Source organism: Nothoprocta perdicaria, unplaced genomic scaffold (genome assembly GCF_003342845.1).
Source record: "Nothoprocta perdicaria isolate Ctin4 unplaced genomic scaffold, notPer1 scaffold_149, whole genome shotgun sequence".
Taxonomy (NCBI): domain Eukaryota; kingdom Metazoa; phylum Chordata; class Aves; order Tinamiformes; family Tinamidae; genus Nothoprocta; species Nothoprocta perdicaria.
In genome coordinates this window covers 218149-239419 of record NW_020454638.1, presented here as the reverse complement: position 1 = coordinate 239419, position 21271 = coordinate 218149, and the positions used below count along the sequence as shown (strand labels likewise).

General features: G+C 38.6%; 1 protein-coding gene across 18 annotated transcripts in view; it reads right to left on the bottom strand.

Moving 5' to 3' along the window:
* Positions 1-21271, bottom strand: part of ANK2 (ankyrin 2) — a 165828-nt gene that overhangs the window by 96962 nt on the left and 47595 nt on the right. For all 18 annotated transcript variants that reach the window (XM_026034604.1, XM_026034605.1, XM_026034606.1 and 15 more), the window contains exons 5-9: positions 13702-13800; positions 10672-10857; positions 10163-10186; positions 8222-8320; positions 6902-7000 (exon numbers count right to left, since the gene is read on the bottom strand). In XM_026034604.1, coding sequence (XP_025890389.1) covers positions 6902-7000; positions 8222-8320; positions 10163-10186; positions 10672-10857; positions 13702-13800 — 507 coding nt within the window. The remainder of the gene's footprint in view (positions 1-6901; positions 7001-8221; positions 8321-10162; positions 10187-10671; positions 10858-13701; positions 13801-21271) is intronic.

Below are 21271 nucleotides of genomic sequence, written 5' to 3'. Positions count from 1 at the left end.
AAAAACAACAAATTAACATCTTTTGGTTCTGAGATGGAATGGGGGGAACAGAAAATAAAGTGATAATAATTCTTTGCTAAAAATGTTGACAGCATCAGTTCTGCAACATGTTCTCTGTTGCCCAAGAACATCCAGTCCCAAAGCACTTGCTTAGGCTACACAGTCACCGGACACAGCAGTGGTTACAAAAGATGTGTCAATGAAACAGTCAGACAGCAGAGCACGTTGTAGGTAATGCTGCTACGCTTTGTCCCTTATAACGAGTTCTAAAACAAAAAGGAAATTTGAGGCAAAAAAATGCTTACGGAAAAGAAAATTTACGTGATATAGCAAGCCAAGTTTTCTTATTAGATCTTGATATTATTTTGGCATGCACTCAGAAAAGTGATAAATACCCAGAGAGCTTRATAATGTTGATATGTTAATGGTTTTAAATTATAGAGAAGGCTCTGCTCCTTTTCAGACAACTTGCCTTAGATAGAGGTAGATGCTGCTGTTTCTACAGTGTCYCTACAGTAACATAATAATTTTAAGATGCAGATGTTCATCTGAGATGAATTCATTACTTATAGATTACAAAAGTGGTAAAAATGCAATATTATGCCTTAAACATGAGACAGTGAATCTCCACCACACAAAAATATACTGACAAACTTGCCAGCATTTGCAGAACATCTACTTTGTTACGTTWTCACATCTACTACTAACACTTCAGAATTAGAAGTTCTCCTCAATTGCAACTGYACCACCTCAACTATCTAAACATTGGCCTACAATACTGTCCAAAGAGTAGGTGCAAGCACTGGATCCCCCTTCACTCTCTGCTAGAAGCACAAAGCAACTTTTCAGTTAGTGCACAGAGCTCTGCTTCAGGGGAGAAGCAAAAACCTGCAGGGAGGATTTTTTCTCCCTCACATACCTACTGTTCCCAGGCATTTCAGAAACACATGAAGGGTGGGCTTAGATGGGTTTTGACTCTCACTGTCATGGTTGCTATTTCTGCACTACTAAATCCTATGGGAGCTTCTCAGTAAAACTCCATATGTGGAAGGTCATGCCTCAGAAAATCTGGGAGATCAGGTATGGGAAATCTTGTATGACTGGCTTACCTGTTTTTATATGCTCTGAAACTTCAGGGCACCTTATGTTAATTCTCTAATGGCACAGCTGACTGTATTTTCCTCCCGCTACCAGAGAGGTTCAAACACCTAACTTCAAATAGCATTACAAAGACAAGACTGCATCCCAAACATATTCCCAGGACAGGTATTTTTCTGGTATCTCTCTCCAATTTCCAGCCTCTGTGCTCTACATTTTAATCAGGATGGGTGGTTTGCTTTCATTTGCACAATGAGTTTTTGTTACTTTATTTAATAAAATGGCGAAATAAWGGTAGAATTGTGAGGAGCTTTGAAAAAAACAGGACAAATCCCTGGGACAGGAGCAGKGGGAAGGAAAACAATACAATCCAAGTGATGCCTCAATTCCACGGGAAAACAATTTCTTGAAATGGAAAATAAGAACTGAATCTTTAAAAAGCACAAATTTCTTATCTGTAGGTCCCTGTAATAATAGGTATAAAAACTTGTGATCTACCCTATCTTGTCCTAGTGTTAACAAGAGCATCCTCATTTGCTTTCTCTGCACTTTCTAATAGGTGAATTAAGCAATGTACTTTGCAGTCTCCACTCATGTAACTCTTTTTCCTTCCATCTTTTTCTCCTTGGGAAAAGAGCATGTATACTTTAAAATTACAGTACACTTAATACTTTAGATTGTATTTTTATGTTTTATTCAAAGGTAAGGGGAATCCAAAAGGGAGAGCTGTAGTAGAATTAGTCATAGAAGAATTAGCACATAACACAATGAGGACAAGCTGACATGAGCCGAGACATACACTGGTGTACCACATGCAYACGCTTTGGCTCCTTTACCTGTTTCTAATGAACATGATGCTTTGGAATCTGCTGCAGGAGCTGGCCTACATACCATTTTAATCACGCCAATGCTAACCAGTGCACCATGTAATTTGGAGAATGCGTGCTCACCAAAATACCATGTGTCATTTGAAGGAACATACAACACCAGGTCCAAGAGATACACACCTGGTGTGGACACCTCAGAAGCCACCATTCCACAAGACATGAAATTCGAACACATCCACACCTTTAGAGGTCCCACATTTACATCCTCATCTAAAATCACGGCAAGTTAATGTTTTCATCTTCCAAGCAGCTGAGTAACATGCTGCCTCCTCTACTCTACTGTGTGCGATACTCTTATAACAGGCCATTTTTTAAAGTACCTATCAGGTGCCTCACGGTTACAAAACAAACTACAAGTCATCAGGTATGGAAGCCATGAAATCTCATCTTTTCCACTTTCCTCTTAAATAGCTGTCAAAACACAGCAACAACTTTTGCCCTTTTTCTTAAAGATCACCTATCATTTCTTAAACGGTATTGTCATTTTTGAATTCCTTGCCTGACTCCTGACTACAGGGCTCAGGAATATAAATCATTAAGTCATTTCATAGTTATTAAAGTGTTCTGCTTAACAGAGAGGCTGAACTTATGGGAGATTCTTAATGGGAAATTATGTGGGTAGCATCTCAATGAAAGAATTTATATCTATTTGGTGCTCACTGAAATCAAGACTAATGACACTACATGAATATCAAAAGTCAAATTATCAAAGAAATATTCTAAACCGCACCTGAAAACTCTCATTTGTATAATRACATAATCAAATTTGCATAATGTGTATACATTAGGCACATATGTGCCCAAGCGGTACAACTTCCTTGAAGGTCCCACTCTTTCAGTTTGTTCACTCTTGCATTACTACTAAACTCATTTCTTAAGACGTGTACAAGGCACCTCTACCTCTTGTTCTAAGCTTTAAGAATCTGGGCATAACTAACCAAACTCTAAGTATTCCTCCAGGAATTCAATTCAAAGTAAAAAAAAAAAAAATTAAAATTAAATTAAAATTAAAAATACAAACAAATAAAAAATAACAAAAAAGATATATGCTATGTGTTTGCTTGACTGATATTAACTTAAAGAACTCTAAATAATAGTCTAAGCATTTATATAGTTTGGTAGCATATATAATCTGTTCATCATTCCCTCTCCCTTGCGAACATTATGTAAATCACCCACTTTTTTTTAATATGCAATATCTGCTTTATGATTAGACATTTATTTATAACCCGACAAAGCCTTAGGAATGGCAAAAGCTGCCAACAAATTATTAGTGCTCTGTCCATGCGTTAGGACTAGGAGAGAATGTCAGAGCGGGATTAGTGCAGAGAAAAGCCCCGGTGTAACTGGGGTCGAGCGCCAAGGMAGCGCGAGGCTCCCGTTACAAGGGCTTGATGAGAGGAACCCCACGGCAGAGCCTGCTCTCTGTGAGGAAGCATGCTTAGAGGATGACACCATTACAAACACATCCCATGCTCCCGGGATCCGTGTCACAGGTGGCTGATGCTCATTCACAAAAGAGACCCGACTTGCCCTCCCGCAGGTTCTTCCCTTTCCTTCTCTCCTGGGTGTCGCGCAGCTCTGTGCCCAGCCTTGCCCTTCTTTCAGCTCCAGCTGGGCTCTCTCTTCCGCGGCCCTTTTCCAACCCAAATGCCTCACAAGGCTTTCTCCCCAGCTCATTGCTTCTATCCCACTYCAACTCCCGCTGCCAAGCTCTGGGCACACAGCGTCTTTACTCCCCAGCACAGCCAACTTTCCCTTCCAAGACTAGCTAGATTCACCAGTTCATCCCAGGCTTTTCTCAGGCCTAAATGTTCTGGGCAAGAATCGCAAGAGGACTCCAAAAAAGTCCCAAAGTAAAAACAAGCAGCAAAGTTCAGYAGAAAGAACATAAAAACATGACAGCCTCAGCCTCTGTACAAATTGCACTTAAAGAGCTGCTGAAATGCTCTAATAAAGTCAGTGACATTTCAATATGATGCAAATACTTCAATATGCTTCCTGCTACTATTAATTTATATTAAAAAAATTTCTCATAAAAACATATTTTGACTATGCTGAAATCGTTTTACTTTTAAACACTAGTTTTGCCTATACTTTGGGAAAGCTGCAAACGCTTTCCTTCTGTCAGAGTGAGAATTGAKGATTGCCATTTTAGTCTTCATTGCACGACACTGATTTAAATGTAAATGGAATTTTCCACCACCTTTTAGAGAATAAGTTTCTGGTTCCAAGCCACAGTCTGCAATTGCTTCTGAAATCTGGCTCTACTGCTCTACCACAGTAAATTTAAGAGGTTCAAAAGCTAGGCTGTATCTTGCTTTTTAACATCCGTATGTCAATGACTTTCCTGTTCAGGTGAACTTGAGATTACTAACTTGACTAACACCTTAAATATGATATGTTTTACCATAAGAAATTGTCTATTATTCCTTCAAACACACAAATATTCAGATGAGGCTTTTCCGTAAACACAACTAATTGCAATGTAAATATAACAAACAACATGAATAAAATTATCCTTCAGATACAATTTGGAAGGGATTTTGCAAGTTTGTTTTAGATGCAAAAGAATATGAGAGAAGTGAATTTCTACATTTTAAAAACTAGTTTAGCAGTTAGTTTAAAAGCAGTAGAAATAKAACAGAAATATTTAACTAAAATGCTATTTAAAAATATATATACAAATGCGGCAAGCAAACTTGCTTGCAATTGTACATCTCTATGGGCTGCAAGAGATACCATAAAAACTCAAGGTATAAATTAGGAAATCCTCACAAAACTAGTTAATCCCTGCAGCAAGTAGTGTTTGCTTTGAGCCCCTCACAGGTCATTTCAATGGAACATTACCAAGCATAACAAGATTTCACAGATTATCTGTGCAAAATTAAACGACTGAGGCTCTTTTAAAATCTGTTAAAATCAGCTTTCTTGTCTTAATTTATGCATCATCAGATGGCACGTAACAGAGYCAAAAATAAAATGAGTGAAAGCAATGAATACTTCCTTAACCAAAGTGCCTGTTTTGATATGGTATGGAAACCAAGCCGAAAAACCTCAAGCTACCAGACATGAAATATCCCAGTGCATTAACTGCATTGTGCTTCAGTGGCTCTGGTCTCCTGGAAGAATGTAAATGCTCCTTGAGAGAAATGACAGGGCACGTATGGAAAGCAGGCATGTTAGTACCAAGCAGGGGGAGGCAGAAGGCTCTCCTTTCAAGTACAAAACACACGTATGCACGGCATGCAACACTCAACCTACCTCTTCCATACCCTACATACTCACGGCCATAGCAAAGCACAAGRCATGCGGACAAAGCAGGGGGAAAAGAAAAAGACACCGAGACCATATAAAAAGCTGCCATGAAGACATCACCAGGCCACAGAGACACGCTGACCACAGAGGCAGAGCTTTGGAATCGCCCACACTGCCAAGCAGGCGCAGCGAGCRCGGGCGCACGCCTTCGGGCGGAGAGCAGGTGGAGAGGAAAGCAAAAGGAGCTGTGGGGCCAGTGCAAACTGGGGTAGAGGTGCTTTAGGGGTTCATTGGCATCTCTGTGCTGACAGTGTTTGAGCTCCTCTGCCAGATGTGGAGGGGCAGTAGCCACAATAGTGGCCATTCCTCTACAGTTGGAGCCTTCCACGGACACCAGAGAAAATCCCATTACTTCAGCATCATTCCCTGCTATGTTCAAGTCTTTCTTACTGAGAGGGGATGTGAATGCACCTCGATGTCCTAAAAACCAAGTAGTCCTTGACGATCATCGGGGCCAACTTTCCCAAAGCAAATATCTAAATATTGAGTAGGTAAAGAGGTGAAGTCAATACTGTCAAACAGACCAATTCCATATGACTACAAATATCTGAAACATCTTCACTGCAGTGTATTGTATTTAGGCACATATCGTGGAGATGATGGCCAGGAATGATTTATTGCACACTCACTGCAAGCAAGACACTATTCCTTTACATAATCAGAAATCCAAATGAAAGTAATCATTAGTCTTCACAGATTATCAAGCAACAAATAGGTAATTAAAATAATGGCAGTGTAATAGAGGAGGCTGAATCAACCACAAAGGGTGTTGAATGCAGCATCTTCTACTTTTGYACCATATTTTAAAAAGCCTTATACTTGGCTTTGCTTTACTGTCAAACTCTGTGCTCCATCTCTGGTTTCTGAARCACCTAAATACTTGGAATTATAACTTTGCAGATTAATATCTAAAAACTGCACCTTTCAAGAACAAGTCTTGCACAGTGCCAATTGTATAAGTGACCACATTTTACTACATGATTTCAAAAATCTGATAAACAAGCACAAAACCCTATCCATATAAATTGATGCATTTTTTTTTCTCTCCTGAATGATTGCAAAATGACCCTTGAATGAAGAGTGAAGTATTGCTGTGGCATTTCAAWAACATAATTTCCTACATGATGTATGTAGATAATGTAGGAGACAAAAAAACAGTTCTCTCCCTCCTACCTCCTACTCCAGACATTTTTTAGTCTGACAGCACAGAAAACAGTCCACATAAAATGCATAACTATCTGAAAACCAAAAGCAGGATTTCAAATACATAAAATAGATACAAAAAAGTACTCTATTGTATATTATTTTGGAGTTACCATTGAGAATTTAGTCCAAGATTCAAAATGAGTTCCCTTTTTGAGGAGGCAATGCTAACATTTTTGCAGCTACTTTCATCTCCACTTATAGCAGCTACATCTAATGTGTCACTTAAAGARCAAAAAACAAGAAAGAAAGAATTCCTCAAGTAAATGTCCTAGCTATGAATCTTGGTGTTCCTGGTCTCTTGCTAGAGAAAACAAAAAAGAACAAGGAAGCAACAAACTCCAATCCATTCCCAAGATGGGACATCATCATATTCAGGGAATAGAAACACTCACCCTGGTTTTGGCATCGATCTGCCCTCCGCGATCCAACAAGAGCTTCACCATGTTTGTGTTTCCCCTTTTGGAAGCCACATGCAGTGGGGTGATTCCATTCTACACCATGGAAAGAACAAACAATGAGCGTGATGGGCTTGAAGGTGTATGATGGCAGCAACTTCATGTTTGGATCACAAAAAATGATATCGTCACTACATCATAGAGAATAAACAGAAACATACTTAAGCATCAGAGCTAGGCACACACTATTTAAACTACAGTTAGTAATTCCTTCTTAAGCAAGAATMATTATTCATTGTTTAATAACAAGGCAGCACATTAACCAGAGCAGCAAACATCAGTCCAAGAGTCAGACAAAGAGATGAACATGTATCAAAGTCCCAGTACATCAATATTCACAACACATGGACTCATTTAAACCATTACCACACATACAGCACGCAAACACAAGACGTCTGCACAAAGCAGTCTCATTAGTGTGCTGCAAGTAGTGTAAAGGCCTAGGTGCTCCTTAGGTGGAAAATTCCTGCCAATGCCTTGGGCGAGGGAAAGAAGTGGTGTTAGCAACTCTTCTGGATCAGCAAAAAGGAGAAAACCAGTCTGAAAGGCAGAAGGCTGCAATAATTTGAAGTGTGCCTGGCAATGCAAAACTATACAGAAAATGATCCAGTAGATATGGTAATAAASAGATTACCAGAGGCTTTCAGAATGTTAGATGACACGCTTTCAACTATGCTGCATACCACCTCAATAGACTCTCTTAGGCTATTTATACCATTTACCATAGTTATGATTAATTTGTCCTCACATTGTTGTGTCTATATAATGGCAGCGTACTCTAATTTTTTCAAAATAGGTCTGTATGTGAAAAAAAATCCAAGTCATACAGTAAATACTGAACCATTAAAGATAAGGTAGGAAAAAAAATTGTTAATTCATAGACTTCTATTTATTTTGTAGACTTGTAGAATATGTCTAAGTGTGACAGTGAAGCTAAAATGCACCAGCACGTGATGAGAACTGAGCTCTGGAACTATTCAAAGTCACTTGCTTCTTTCAAACAGGGATAATGGTTGCCACTGCGCTCCAAAGAACTCAGCTGCAYTGCACCGAGCCAACAGCCACAGAGCCCTGCACAGAGGCAACCTTTAAGAACTCACACATGCACACAAAAATCTATACATAAATCTCTGGACATAATGGAATTTCAGCACTACTTGMTTTCTCACTTACTCTTGACTTGTATTAAAGTGGGAGCCTATCTTTTGTTTCATAGACCATCGCAAGTGAAAAAAAAGACAAAAAGATTCCCCATACCCTGGCYGTGAAATCAACTGCAGCTCCTCGGTTTAGCAGCAGCGTTGCCACATTGACGTTCCCATAGTGTGCAGCTATGTGCAAAGGTGTGAAGCCACTCTACAAAAGCAAACAGTTCATATTACACAAATCACCTATGCAATATACTCTACTCAACTAGAACCTTATTTCAGAAGCTTCTGGCAAACAAATGTATTGTACTGGTTTTATCCACTTCACTTGTAAACTGGATAAGTCACAGGCTTTCAGGCAGACAGAGGGTGCAATTTTCTTACTATAAATTATCCAAGGCATTTCTTCCTCTGGCTTTGCAATTCAGCATTTCAACCTCCAGTAAATGACTTGCTTTCATCTTAGAAAACAGTAATAGCCATTTTTAGAGAAAATAAAGGAAGTCCCTTCATTATAGTTCAGGAGCAACAAAGGACTTTTGGGTGCATCTGTTTACAGCAGCAAAAGACTACAAAAGCTATCGGGTTCTTATTTTACTGAGCTTCCCTCAGAATTACAACCTTGGACACTTGAGAGTAGATGGCAAGTAAGTGAGATTTATACACAACTTGGATCTCAAAGCATCTGAAGGAAAAAAAATCCTTTGCCATCTAGATGTAAGAAAAAACAATTTACTCATGGCTGCTTGGACACTTGAAGGTAAAACCCACTTTGGCACAAGATACAGCAGGCTTAACAGCAAGATAAAAAAGATTAACTTTTCAGAAACTAGGACACAGAACCAATGTTTATTCTTGTAACTATATCAGGTAGAAAGCACCTTGGTTTGGAGGTTTTTGTGAAGAGCTTTACTCTGATTTAATTATCCCTTACAACTTTACTTTTAGTTATGGGAAAGATGAATACTCCTGCCTTCYAGCACATACCATATCGTGAGCAAGGTTTCATTGGCTATTAAGCATGAGCATTTTAAACTGCTCATGGAATAAAGAAATGTAGACAGATATTGCACTCCGAAAGCAACTTTATTCCCGAGGTRCAGCAATTATTCTAACCTAATTTCATTTACTTCCATGTCAGTCCCCGCAAAATCTGGGTGAAGGCAGAATCAAACACTCCTGCCCTTGCCTGCTGTGGTAAATAGCCAGGAAAAGGTCTGGCGAGGTTATAGCCACATAAATACTATACTGTGGCAAACTGGAGTGAATTTATATTGCATTAACAGCTAACATTTCACGGACACATATTTAATTGCGACAAACCCAAGGTACTGGGAGGTAATTTACTGCCGAGTGAAGGAGAAGCMAACTGCCTCACGTGTACAGCGAGCAAAGAACAGGCACACGGGGTGATGCCAGGGAGCAGCCCTCTCCCTTCCACGTCACCCCCAGCCATGACCAAACACTGAGCACGGGACACACCAGCACGTGTCAGCAAAGCTGAAAGGAAGGACTGCATTCCTGGAATTATCCTCTCACTCCCAGAAAATCTCATTATAGGCTGTCCCTTAAGGGCTACTGAAAACTTCATTGAAAACACTGCATCAAGAACAGTAAAAATAAACAGATGCTCTGAGCAAGTTTTTACCTTGACAAAATTGATTTTAATTTTTTACTGTAATACAAGGAAAATGAATTTTACCCTAATTCTGGCTAAGCCAGACACCTTCATTTAGTTAGGACAAGTGAGTGCGTTTTCATAACTAATTTAACTGAATAAGAATTCTCTGTTCCCTTAACTCCATTATTTCCTTTAGACTTCTTTGAACTGAATGCCTATTCTTAAAGTTTAGTTCCATAAAGTGGCACTCACAAACAAAAAGAAATTATAAACCAAGAGATGAATAAAAAGATGTTTTGATGAGGCACAAATTGCGATGTAAGTAAAAAGTTTACTTTTAATGCTAAATAATAAAGAAATATTGCCACAGAAAAGAGAAAGTAACTATAAAAAACAGAAAGAGTAATTAAAAATTTTTGGTCTCGGTACCTCAGTCGTCCTATTCACCATCATCTGATGCAGCATGTTTTGGGAAAAAGAGGAAAGACATTACAGACTGACCATAAAACGAACTAAATTGCTTGTTGCAATGAGTTATGCTGTTATTACAGGAAAAGCCATTTGAGCATGCAGTAACATTAAATATAAGCTACATTCCCATGGGCAATAAACCAGTATCTTATTTTAGGGAACCAGTGACTCTGCCTTTTTTTCTCCCTCTAGTTGATAAATAATGAGAGAAAGTTGGTTACCAAAGAAATGCGAGGTATAAAMAATATATATATATATATATATATATATATATATAGTTTCAAACTATTACCTAGCTAAACACTGCAGAGATCTATCTATTGTTGGTGATACTGGTCTGGCAACTTATTTTTCCCCACAGAAGAAATTCCCTTTAACTGCTATTTTAAGCTGAAGGAAGCAGAGTTTGCTGCCCAGCGGCACTCGGCCACGTGGCTACCATTACCTTGAAGCCAGTGCCACGTTACCTTGGAATGTACATCAGCGTTGTGGTCGTTCTGAAGAAGCAGGGCTGCTGATTTGGTGTCATCTTTTCTGGCGGCAATGTGCAGAGCTGGCAGCCTCACTTTGCCCTTGGTGTCGTTTTCCAGCAGGATGGCCACTGCCTGGTTGTGTCCTTGCTGCAGCGCAACAGCTAACGGGGTGAAGCCGTCCTGGGGGAGAGGAAAGCACAAGGTCCTCAGTAGGCTGGAGAATAGATAGCTTCGTTGCTATCTCTGCTCTCCAAGGAGCTTGATAACACCTGCTAATACTTTACCAGCTGTTTTCTTCCTCTGCACCACCGAGGAAGACCATTGGTGTCATTTCTCCAATGAAATGACACAGGTACAAAGTTTTGTCCTCCCAAACACAACTTCAGACACCTCAGGGCACTCTTTTTCCCTTCAAAGTCACTCCTCTGTGTCAAGAACGGGCAAAGGGTTGTTCTAGACTAGCTTTATCAATTACTTCTCATAACAAACCACAAATGACATTTTAAGCAACATTGCAGCAATGACTGGTGAGTATTGCATAAGGTAATTCTAAGAAATACAGAGGGTTCTTGTTACTGAATATCTTTGCATCTCTGGGAGAACAAAGCACGCCTTCGAGATGCTTTTACCACTCTTACCCTTTCCGAATTAGGCATGGACGGGGCCTCAAGAAAGACAAGTGATCTTAAGTAATTTATCTTAAGTGGCAAAGCATTACAATGTTTGGAAAATACAAATCAGAAAAAAAAWCTATTTTTCATTCATAATATGAGCTTCATTTTAAAAATTCTTGCTCCTTCATGGGTGCCCTGGATTTCTAATGCATCAGTGTGCCACATGACAACCGCTTGCTATCTCAAGTGTAGTGCTACCTACTCACATGTCTGTTACCCTGACTATAAACTAAACCCATCTCAAGTACTGTGGAGATGCCTGCAATTGCATCTGAGTTTAGCAGGCAGATAAAGTATGAAAAACAAAGATCTCAAGTCTGTGAAAAGAAGGYCCGGTTAATAAAAGCAAAATAAAAAGGTAAGGGAATAAAACAAGGCTTTCTGGATCTACCTCAGAAGAAACAACTAGAGATGCCTATAGCCGGAAAATGAGCAGGCTGACTTGGATGCCATGTAAGAGACATAGGAAATATAAGACATTGATGTAGAATAGAAAAATGGAAAAWAAAACAAAATAGCAAAAGACAAATTAGGAAGMAATGAAAGCCAACATATGTYGAGACAAACATTTAAAGAATTGCCCAGTCCTGYCAAAGCAATCTTTCTTCTTAGTAATCTAATAACACTAGCTGCCTTTGTGGGGAGATGTGCTGTAATAGCTATACTACCATAGTTTCTTTCTGTAATAGAGATTAAGTTCTATACAGTGAATTAAAGAGGGGTGAACAGCTGATGAACAGCTGAACTGTAAAGATAATTCTCAGATTGAGGCTACATTAGGTGCTGAAATAGCTTAATGCACTCTCCTTTGCCTCTAGAAACATGAGAGCAAATCCTGGATTAGAGGACATGTGAAACTGACCTCAACCTTATTCTCATTTTATACATACATGTATATCAGTACAAGAGTATACATTAAATATATCCAAAGGCAGTGCTAGCTTMATATCTTCAAAACCAAGAAGTAGTTTTTGATCTGCACCACTTGATCTTCCTTCCCYCTCGACAAGGAGCCAACCCTTGCTGCATTCCCTCTCCCATTACATGGGGAGGGCAAGGCTAGCAGGAGAAGGCATTTCATTTCCCACATCCCTGCAGTGAGTACAGTCGGTATTTGATRCCAGACAAAATGTCCTTCTCCATTTATTTCAATGGGATCTTCARTTCAGCCTGCCATCGTGTCTTACCTAACACACTAATTTTTCACTCCCTTCATCAGACTAAATCTGAATACATATGAAAGCAGACAGCTGTTCAGTCCATCCGTCCTTCAACAGTACTCAAATCATTGAAAMCATTACCTGAGCAATATCTGAACTCATACCTTACTTAGACTAGAAATAATGGTGTAGGAAAGCTTTAACTTGCAGGTGATGAAAATAAGCCCTGACCTTTCTGATAGCAGAAGGTGAATCTGGACTCGGATTTAGAGCAGGAGACAACRGGCTTCTCTTCTTCCCTCACTCCCCCAGCCCAATTTTCCCTAACCAGAATATAYTGCGAGTTCCAGGGCTGTCTGGATGTTTGTATTCAGGAGAGGCCACATTAGTTATAACTGTATCAGCTTCACAGTGCCTGTAAAGTAATGAGCGAATTCCCAGCGCACCTGATCACAGCCAATAAAAGTTCAGCAAATGACTACAAGCAGGTGACTGAGGGCTGAAGCTGGGCTTCAGTTTGGGGGATCCAAACTTGCACTGTAACCAGTTCACCAGGATGTGTTCCTGCCAAGTTGCCTGGCAATTGCACAGGATTACATGCTTCACAAAGCTGCAATAGTAACATGATCTCCATCTATGCAGGCCACAGGAGGATTATTTTAAGAGCTGTCATCAAATGGTACAGGATCCATTGAAAGAAGGGATAGCAAAGCAGCTGTTAAYACTAAGACCTCAGTTTAAGGAAAACAAAAGCAAAAATAAATGAACCACCATTTCAGATTCATCTGTTCACAAAAATAATCCAAGATGAGCAAGTCTCCACTGAGAAAAGGTAAAGAGTATTGTTTAATATTGCCTGGCCACAGTGCACACAAGCCAGCACTTTGCAGCACAGATCCACTCCCCCATTCCCTAGAATAAGAACATTTGGCAGAAGCAGGACAAAAGGAAAATGAATAAGCACAGACTATTATCTGTGAGCTATCCCCCACAGCCTCATTTTCAAAAGGAAGTCCTCACGATTCAGTTTCTCTCTTGAGAGAGTCTGGTCACTGCTCTGTTGGCATCTGTGCTGCCATAAATACAATTCAGACAGGAACTGGTGAAAATTCTCAACACATACAGTTTGAAAATCTTCTGACTTTAAGTGACCCTTAAAAACAGTCCCCTCCCAAAATAAAATACTTCACCTCAGTAGCAGTGCTTTGGTTGGCTCCATTTTCCAGGAGATATTTCACCACTTCAATATGATTCTCTTGAGCTGCCATATATAAAGGAGTGAAGCCATTCTGRCAAATACACAAAGAAAAAGTGTAATGAGCAAACAGAATACACTAACATTAGCTAATTCAAAAAAAAAAAGCCAAAATACATTTATGTCTTTAAAAAAAAGGAAACAATAAAGTAGATAAGTATAACAAATTAACATTTCCCAAGTTGGTGTGGTAATGTTCAATATCTTTCCAACTCACAAAACTATATCTGCTTTCACACTCATTCTCTTCTAACATGCATTTTAGAGTGACAATATTAGAGTGACAATATTAATATAGTTATTTCTCTCTGATAGGTAACAGCTCAGGGAATGTAAAGTTCAYAGTAAAGTTTGATGAAAGCTGACAGGAGAGCGAAAGCTTTTTCCATTTATTCCATTTACTTAACCAAAGACATGATTCCTTGAAGACCACAAAGTGCATGCCTCAAGATACATTGAATAGATAAGACACTGATTTAACATACTACATAAAATTCTGTAATACATAATTCATTGCAAGTCATCGCACATAAAGAAATCAATCTTGCAAAACAACGACTACATTTCTGACCACACAGTAGATTTTAGTCCAACATTTAACTATAAACATTATAAAGAACRTCCAAGAATCTTCAAAATAATCTCCCCTGGATAACAGTAATTAAAAAAAAATGCCTTCAGCTTAATCAAACTACAAGAAAATTATTAGAAACATAACCCCTTCTGCCTTCTAAAATAATTTAAATGCAAACAATAGGTCTAAAATCCTTGTGAATGAAAGCCATGAAAGTGAGCTCTCTATGATTAATAGCTTTCTTCTGAACATTTTTAGGATTGTTGAAAAGGCCCTAGACACTTCTTAATTGCCTCTGTAAATTACAGTGTAATGTAAAATGACGTAATCATCCAAATTTCTGGAAAAAGCTTCTRTCCTTGAACAGCACTCTTAGCTACAGCATAAACCATAAACCATCTTCTGTGATRCATTTCATGTTGTCTGATAGCACAAGTTTGTGCATTTACAGCACCAACTTGAATCAATGAAAATCCTGTGATGTGTAAAGCTGTGTTTCACAGACGCCAACATTATTCTTTGTAGCAAAATGGCCATGGAAGTTTTCAATAATTTCCTAATGAAAAACTAAGTTTTCAATCACTATTTAATACATCTAAGTATTTTTTACAATGAAACTGATGTCTTCACAATTCCCCCTTGCACTTGCAAATGTAGATTGCAACTAATAGATATCATATGTTGGTTTTAGCAAGGTTTTTAGTGCTGTGWTGCATAATGTTTTAGCATTTTCATGAACTATCCTGGGGGCATACAATTAAAAAAAATAAGTCATCAGAATAGTCATCAGTGGTTGCCCAAATGATTGGATGTATTTTGAGCAGATGTATTTTGAACAGAACTGCACAAGGCATAATATCTCTGTCAGGTATTATTCAATATTCTCAGCAATGACTTGGATGGTGGAACTCAGTGCTCTTATTAATCTTACAGGCAGCACGAACAAGGGTGGTTGCAAGCATACTGCAAAATAGGATCATAACGTGAAAGGCTCCTATTACCGTGGAGAAATGGGCCACAAATGTAATTCAGTAAGGACAAATGCCACTTTCTAGACTTTGTCAGGAATTACAAACTGTACGAATAAGGAATAAGTGGTTAGAGAACAAGGTCACAATGGCCTCCTGGAGGGCCACTGGCTAGTGAGGTCATTCTGTTGCAATAAAAACAACCGTTGCACAAGGATCTAAAAATAAAATATAACCCCACTTCTTTGAGAAAACGTTGTAATTATCCATGTTGCTTGGCCTAGAGGAAAGAAAATAGAAGACAAACAAGAAAACAATCTTCAAACATCTAGTAAGTGTCTCCAGAGAGGAAGAGAATGATCAATTCTACATGTTCATGATGACTCAGAAAAATAGCAATGGGCATAGGTGCTAGCACAGGAAATTTCAGTTAGGTACCAAGAAAAGCCTCTTAACAGTTAGGTAGGCCTGCATCACATTTTGATGGGCAACTCCCTTGTCTCCGCATCACCTCCAAACCAATGCAACAAGCTTGAAGGACACACTAGGCAAACCACTCAGCCCCTTGCATGGTGCCTTTGGGGCTGGGAGGCCAGCAAAGGTGGGTGTAGGCGGCTCTTAGAGCTGCTCCCTAACCGGGACAATAGATAAGAGATTTCATCCTAATATAAATTGAAAGAAAGGTTATAATTAGGAAGGTACAGAAGGAAAGAGGATGGGCTATCTGAAGGAGTGAGCTGACAGCAGAAATTGCAAACTTAAGTTTGTTTTCCACTGCATTTAGAACAGCATAGAAAAAAATACAGGTAACAGAGCTGACTCATTATTTCAGCTATATTCCCCATCCTGAAAAGAAATGCAGTGGCAATGTATTAGGTATAACTACCAATAATTTTCCACATCCTTGACTGATATTTTAATATTGAAATCTAGCAGAATCTTTTTCAATGGTGATTGTGCACCATTTGTAATGTATTCCAGTATTCAATATTATATGTTTGAAAACTAGTATCATGCATGCTAACAGAAATGGGTGAAACATGAGAATTTTCAAGACAAAATAAATCAATGTACTCCAAAGCCCAGAATCTTTAAAAATCAACTCAAAAATTTTCTAGTTCTGTAATAAAACCAGGACAATAAATCCTGGATTAGGAGACCATAATATGCATATATTTATGCATATTTAGTACCAAGATGTACTAAATGTATTTCCATGCAATCCTGAGATTGATCCATCAAGTTTCCATCACGTCAAGGAAACCCCGTTGGTGTGACATGATTATTAGCTGAAATTATAGCAATTGCAGGTGGGGTAATTCTTGCATATAAGATTCTAGCCTTTTTTTTCTCTCTCCTTCAAACTTTGTTTAYGGTTTTAAGCTATTGTAACTACTTTCCTAAGAGCCAGCATATTTTAGAAATTGCAATGGCATGCTGATTTCTGTAAGAAGAAATGCCTAAGCCCAAAATATTAGAAAGCTGCCCCTAAGTCTCTCCTCTGGCAAGGTCAAGCTTGAATTTTCCCCGGCAGGGTGAGGTTCTCTTTCTCAGCGAGTAGCTGGTTTCAGAAATTCTAATTGAGCTCAGCACTTCTGGCTCTTGGCCACAGACTCCTATTTCAGGATTCTCAATTTTACAGCTCTCTCCTTGGCAGAGTGCTGCACAGTGGGATTACCTGGTGACCCTGCAGGAGCTCTTCCTTCGCAATTGTCTCCTAAATGCCAGGATATTCCTGCCTCCTCCCATTCTGCACAGAGTTTCTCTGTCAAGCCACATATGTCTCACTTGTAAAGAACTTTCTTTCTGCCTCAATTCCATAGCTTAAGAGAAATGCCCACAGCAAAAGTATATTCCTCCCTTCCTTTCTTTTACTTCTTGATTCTGAGGTCTACTACCTAATTCCTCATCTTTAAGTTTCAGGGAACTATACCAATCTCTTTTTGCTCTGTTGTTGTTGTACAGATACTTCAGAGGAGCTCTAGATCTTTGATCTCTACAGATTGAAGAAAGTGTATTTTCCAACGTCTTTAGTTTCACTAGCCCAAGGTGTTTTCTACAAAATTCAAGATATTCTGGTTAATGATTCTCCACAGACACACCAAGACTGAGCTCTCTCTTCCTTCTTGCAGTACATTAATCGGGATAGAGCAGGTTTACTGAGCCTTGGGGGGAACTTCATTTCAGTAATTTTGCTCCAGATTATGACCCTCATATTTTATAAACAAAGTTCAGATTTAGACCAAAAATACCAACTATGGYACACAAAGGTGATCTGGAAGGTGAGAAATGCACTTTATTTTGCTCTTTTTGAAAGCCTGGCTCTGCTCTTCTGTTGCGTCTGCACATTTAGATTCTGTGCATTGTCTGTAAAAATAGAAATTAATTTTGTAATGATATATGGCATACACTTTCAGACAATGATTTCATCAGAGTGCTTGTACTGAGGACAGAGCACTCAGATTTCATTATGCTCACAAATATATACTGCAAGATATTTACTGCTATAATACAAAGATATTATGAGGAATTAGCACTAAATAGTGCATTTCATACTCCATTTTTTCTATTACATTCACTGATTTACTTGCTAATTTGAGAAAATTAGGAGCTCTCAATGCTTCTTCAAGCTATCAATGCAAATTGGCAAGCCTTTATATGACTCAATGTGTATCATTACATCTTGCCCAAGCGGTAATGAAGAACACAATTTTAAAAAGCWGAGGGATTATTAGAGCACTTAGAAAACCAAACAAACTATTACATAGCTTGTTTTAACCTTATTTTACAGCAGGCTCTCAAGGAACTATAAGCACACAGTACTAGTGATCAGAACCACACATCCTCTGAACACAAAGCGATTAGTGCCCGATGCACTAGAGAGMCTGGCCTGCCCACACCTGCAGTGAAGGCATAGCCTTTAATATCTATATGTCTGCACCCATATATAGTTTCAGACAGGGAATCAGAGAAAACAAATCTATCATCTCTTCCTTGACTAGGCCTCCTTTCAGAGGACGCATCAGGGTTACCTAATTCTCCTGTAATTAAAAAAAACCTCAAATTGCAAATCCAAATGAATCATATCTATTTTACTTTAAAAGCGTCCAGAAATGGTTTAAGACTGTATTAGAAGATCATTGAGATTACCAAGGACAACGAGGCAGCTGATATCTGATGCAATTGTTGACACACAGCAAACACTTGTAATTACTCTTCAGGATGTAATTACCAACCCGAGGGTCAACACAGTTAGCAGACTGCCCAGACCAGGACAATTTTCTCCAATACGTCTCCATTTCATTGCATGGGTTTAGGGGGTTGAGACTTGAGACTTTTATGGGCCTCTTTTCCCCAGTTTTGCTTGATATATAAGATAACAAAATCTATTTAGTCAATGTTACGCTGAAGACCAAAGCAGTTAGGCTTTTYCAGCAGAAACAGCTTTATCACACTTCCCTAGCTGTATTTCTCAAGCAACACTCAGAGAACATGCTATGGGTAAAATACTGTCCATATAAAGAGTCTWTGGGGTTACTCTAGACCTTCCTTAATAGGACCTGGCATTTAAAATAACCTGAAATACATGTTTCTGAAAGTCATTCTACCTCCCTTCCTAGGCCTCCTGCTCTTACTTCTCGTTAGAATTTCAGCCAGTCCAAAAAATAACAGACTCCAGTACTCAGGATGAGACCAAAATGAGATAAGGATGAAACCAGCTTAGATTACTCATGAAATAACACAAGGGCAAGATCTTCTGATTTACACCGATATGTTTACGTAGCCTTTTATACGGTAAGATCACTGCATGGTCTTTAACTTCCGTAACTGTGTCAGAGTTTCTACTCTTCAGCTTGTTGCTCGACTTCAACAAAAGCATAACTTCCTAAATTTTATGATTATTCAGCAGCTTGCAATCCAGCTCCTCGTTTGGTCCCTTCTTTCTCCACAGGCATTAGCCTAGAGCACTCGCATTAAACCTTGCCTTAGCATATAGGAGGAGGTAGCTCTGCCTTCACATTTAGCTGCTTCTCCAGAAGGCTGCTTGCCCCTTAATTTTCAAYTAAGCAATTAATAGATTTTACTCCACAAACTATATAAGCAACAAATTAARCACTGCAAATTAAATAAAAGAAAGAGAGATCTTAAATAACAATAGGAAAACGGTAGCGAAAGAATCAACAATATCAGATTTCTGGAAAATTTGTGATGCATTAAGCTCAGAGCATTATTTTCAGCCTGTCTAAAAATAACTGTTCATAAGAGGATTTTATCTTACCAAGAGAGATTCTCTGCCTAAAAGGGTGAATTAAGGTACCTACTTTAACTTGTTTAATTTATGGGKTTTTTTTTGCTAGCTTACATCAAAACATATCTATGATATACCACTAACTTCACCACTTATTCACATTCTGATTTCTTTTCTGTTAAAATACATTTTTCTTTAAAAAATATATATTCCATATTCTCAGTCAAGAAAAAAAGATCTTGAAGATATTTGTACTAGCACATATGTATTTATATTCAAGCAAACATGTATCTGCTGAATTTTTGAAGGTAGACTCAAGGGAAATTCACACCATTTAATTTTAAATCGACAAACTCAAGGTGCTGAGGAGTCTATTTTTACTTTACAGTGGAGACAGAGGTTTCTCCTGAGACTGATTTGCTACATTTGAATCAGGAGCCCATCTCTTTCAGCTACCTGAGAAACAGGAAATGGCAAATGTAGGAGCGGATGAAGGAAGCTCCCCTCTACCAGATCTAGAAATAAATACAAGGTCATAAAATACGTTCTCTCTCAGAACTTTAAGCATGGATTAACTTCCCTCCCACCCCCCAATATCATTTTCAATTCAATTKTCTGAAACTCAGAATAAGTTATAAATGACCTAGGTGATACCAACACTTATTATCTTATGTTCATACTTACTGTAAGATACAGGTAGTTCCAACTTGGATTAGCTTAAGGTAGGATGAATAAGACATAGTTGATCCTTTTAATATTCTTAATATATCAGTTTTAGTTACATCTCCCAAAATCCATTGAATCYTCCAGAACATATTTCTTTTTTTCCCTCCTTCCCCCCTTTCCAAAGAAGGGATAACAGGCCTGATCCTTTACTACAATGACAATTTGCAACTGAAGATTCATCTTGATATATGGCAGCTCAGAATACATCTCTCTGTGCAGAACACCCATTTGGTGGAATTAAAGCCATTTATTATAGTGCAAAATATTCTACAAAATCTCATCCATTCAGTAGCTGAATTATTTCTACAAATCACAGAAAGAGCAATTTGTGGTAAAACAAATCCTAAAATGTCCTCAGACAGACAAGTCCATCGCTTCTCCAAAAAAAAAAAAAAAAAATCTAAATCTTCCCTCTATTTTGGTAGGAACACTGTATATGGCATTAAATAAATGCTCCCCAATATAAGAGAGGAGAGAGCTTAAGAGACTGAAAATTCTGTGYTACTCAAAGATCCCTTTCACTTGGGAATAGTACAGATAAACTCCAATGGATCATGACAGCATCTCATGCTTTTTACAACAGGAAGCAGCAACATAATATAGACAAATGTAAATGAAAATACTTCCTGGCTAATGTGTTTGCAATGAGCTTAAAGAAGGATATAGAGGAAAGGAAACCAGAACGCTTTTAAATAACAAGATCRGCTGAGGGAAGGACTGATTTGTCTAATCCTTGCTTTTAGTATCTGGGTCACTTTAAATAATCAGATGATTAAAAGGTAGGCCCCTCCTTCGGTAAGGGCCCCCAAGAGAAGCCCTGGGCAAAACACAACCTTAGCAATGTGGAGACCTCATTTTCTTCTAAACCCAACAGCAGGAATTTTAAAACGGAAAGGAAGCATTTCTTCCTTAAACAAAGGTCACGTCCAAGAGAAGATAATTCTCTCAAAGTTACTGAACGAGAAACTACCGTGCTTCTTTTGGACTT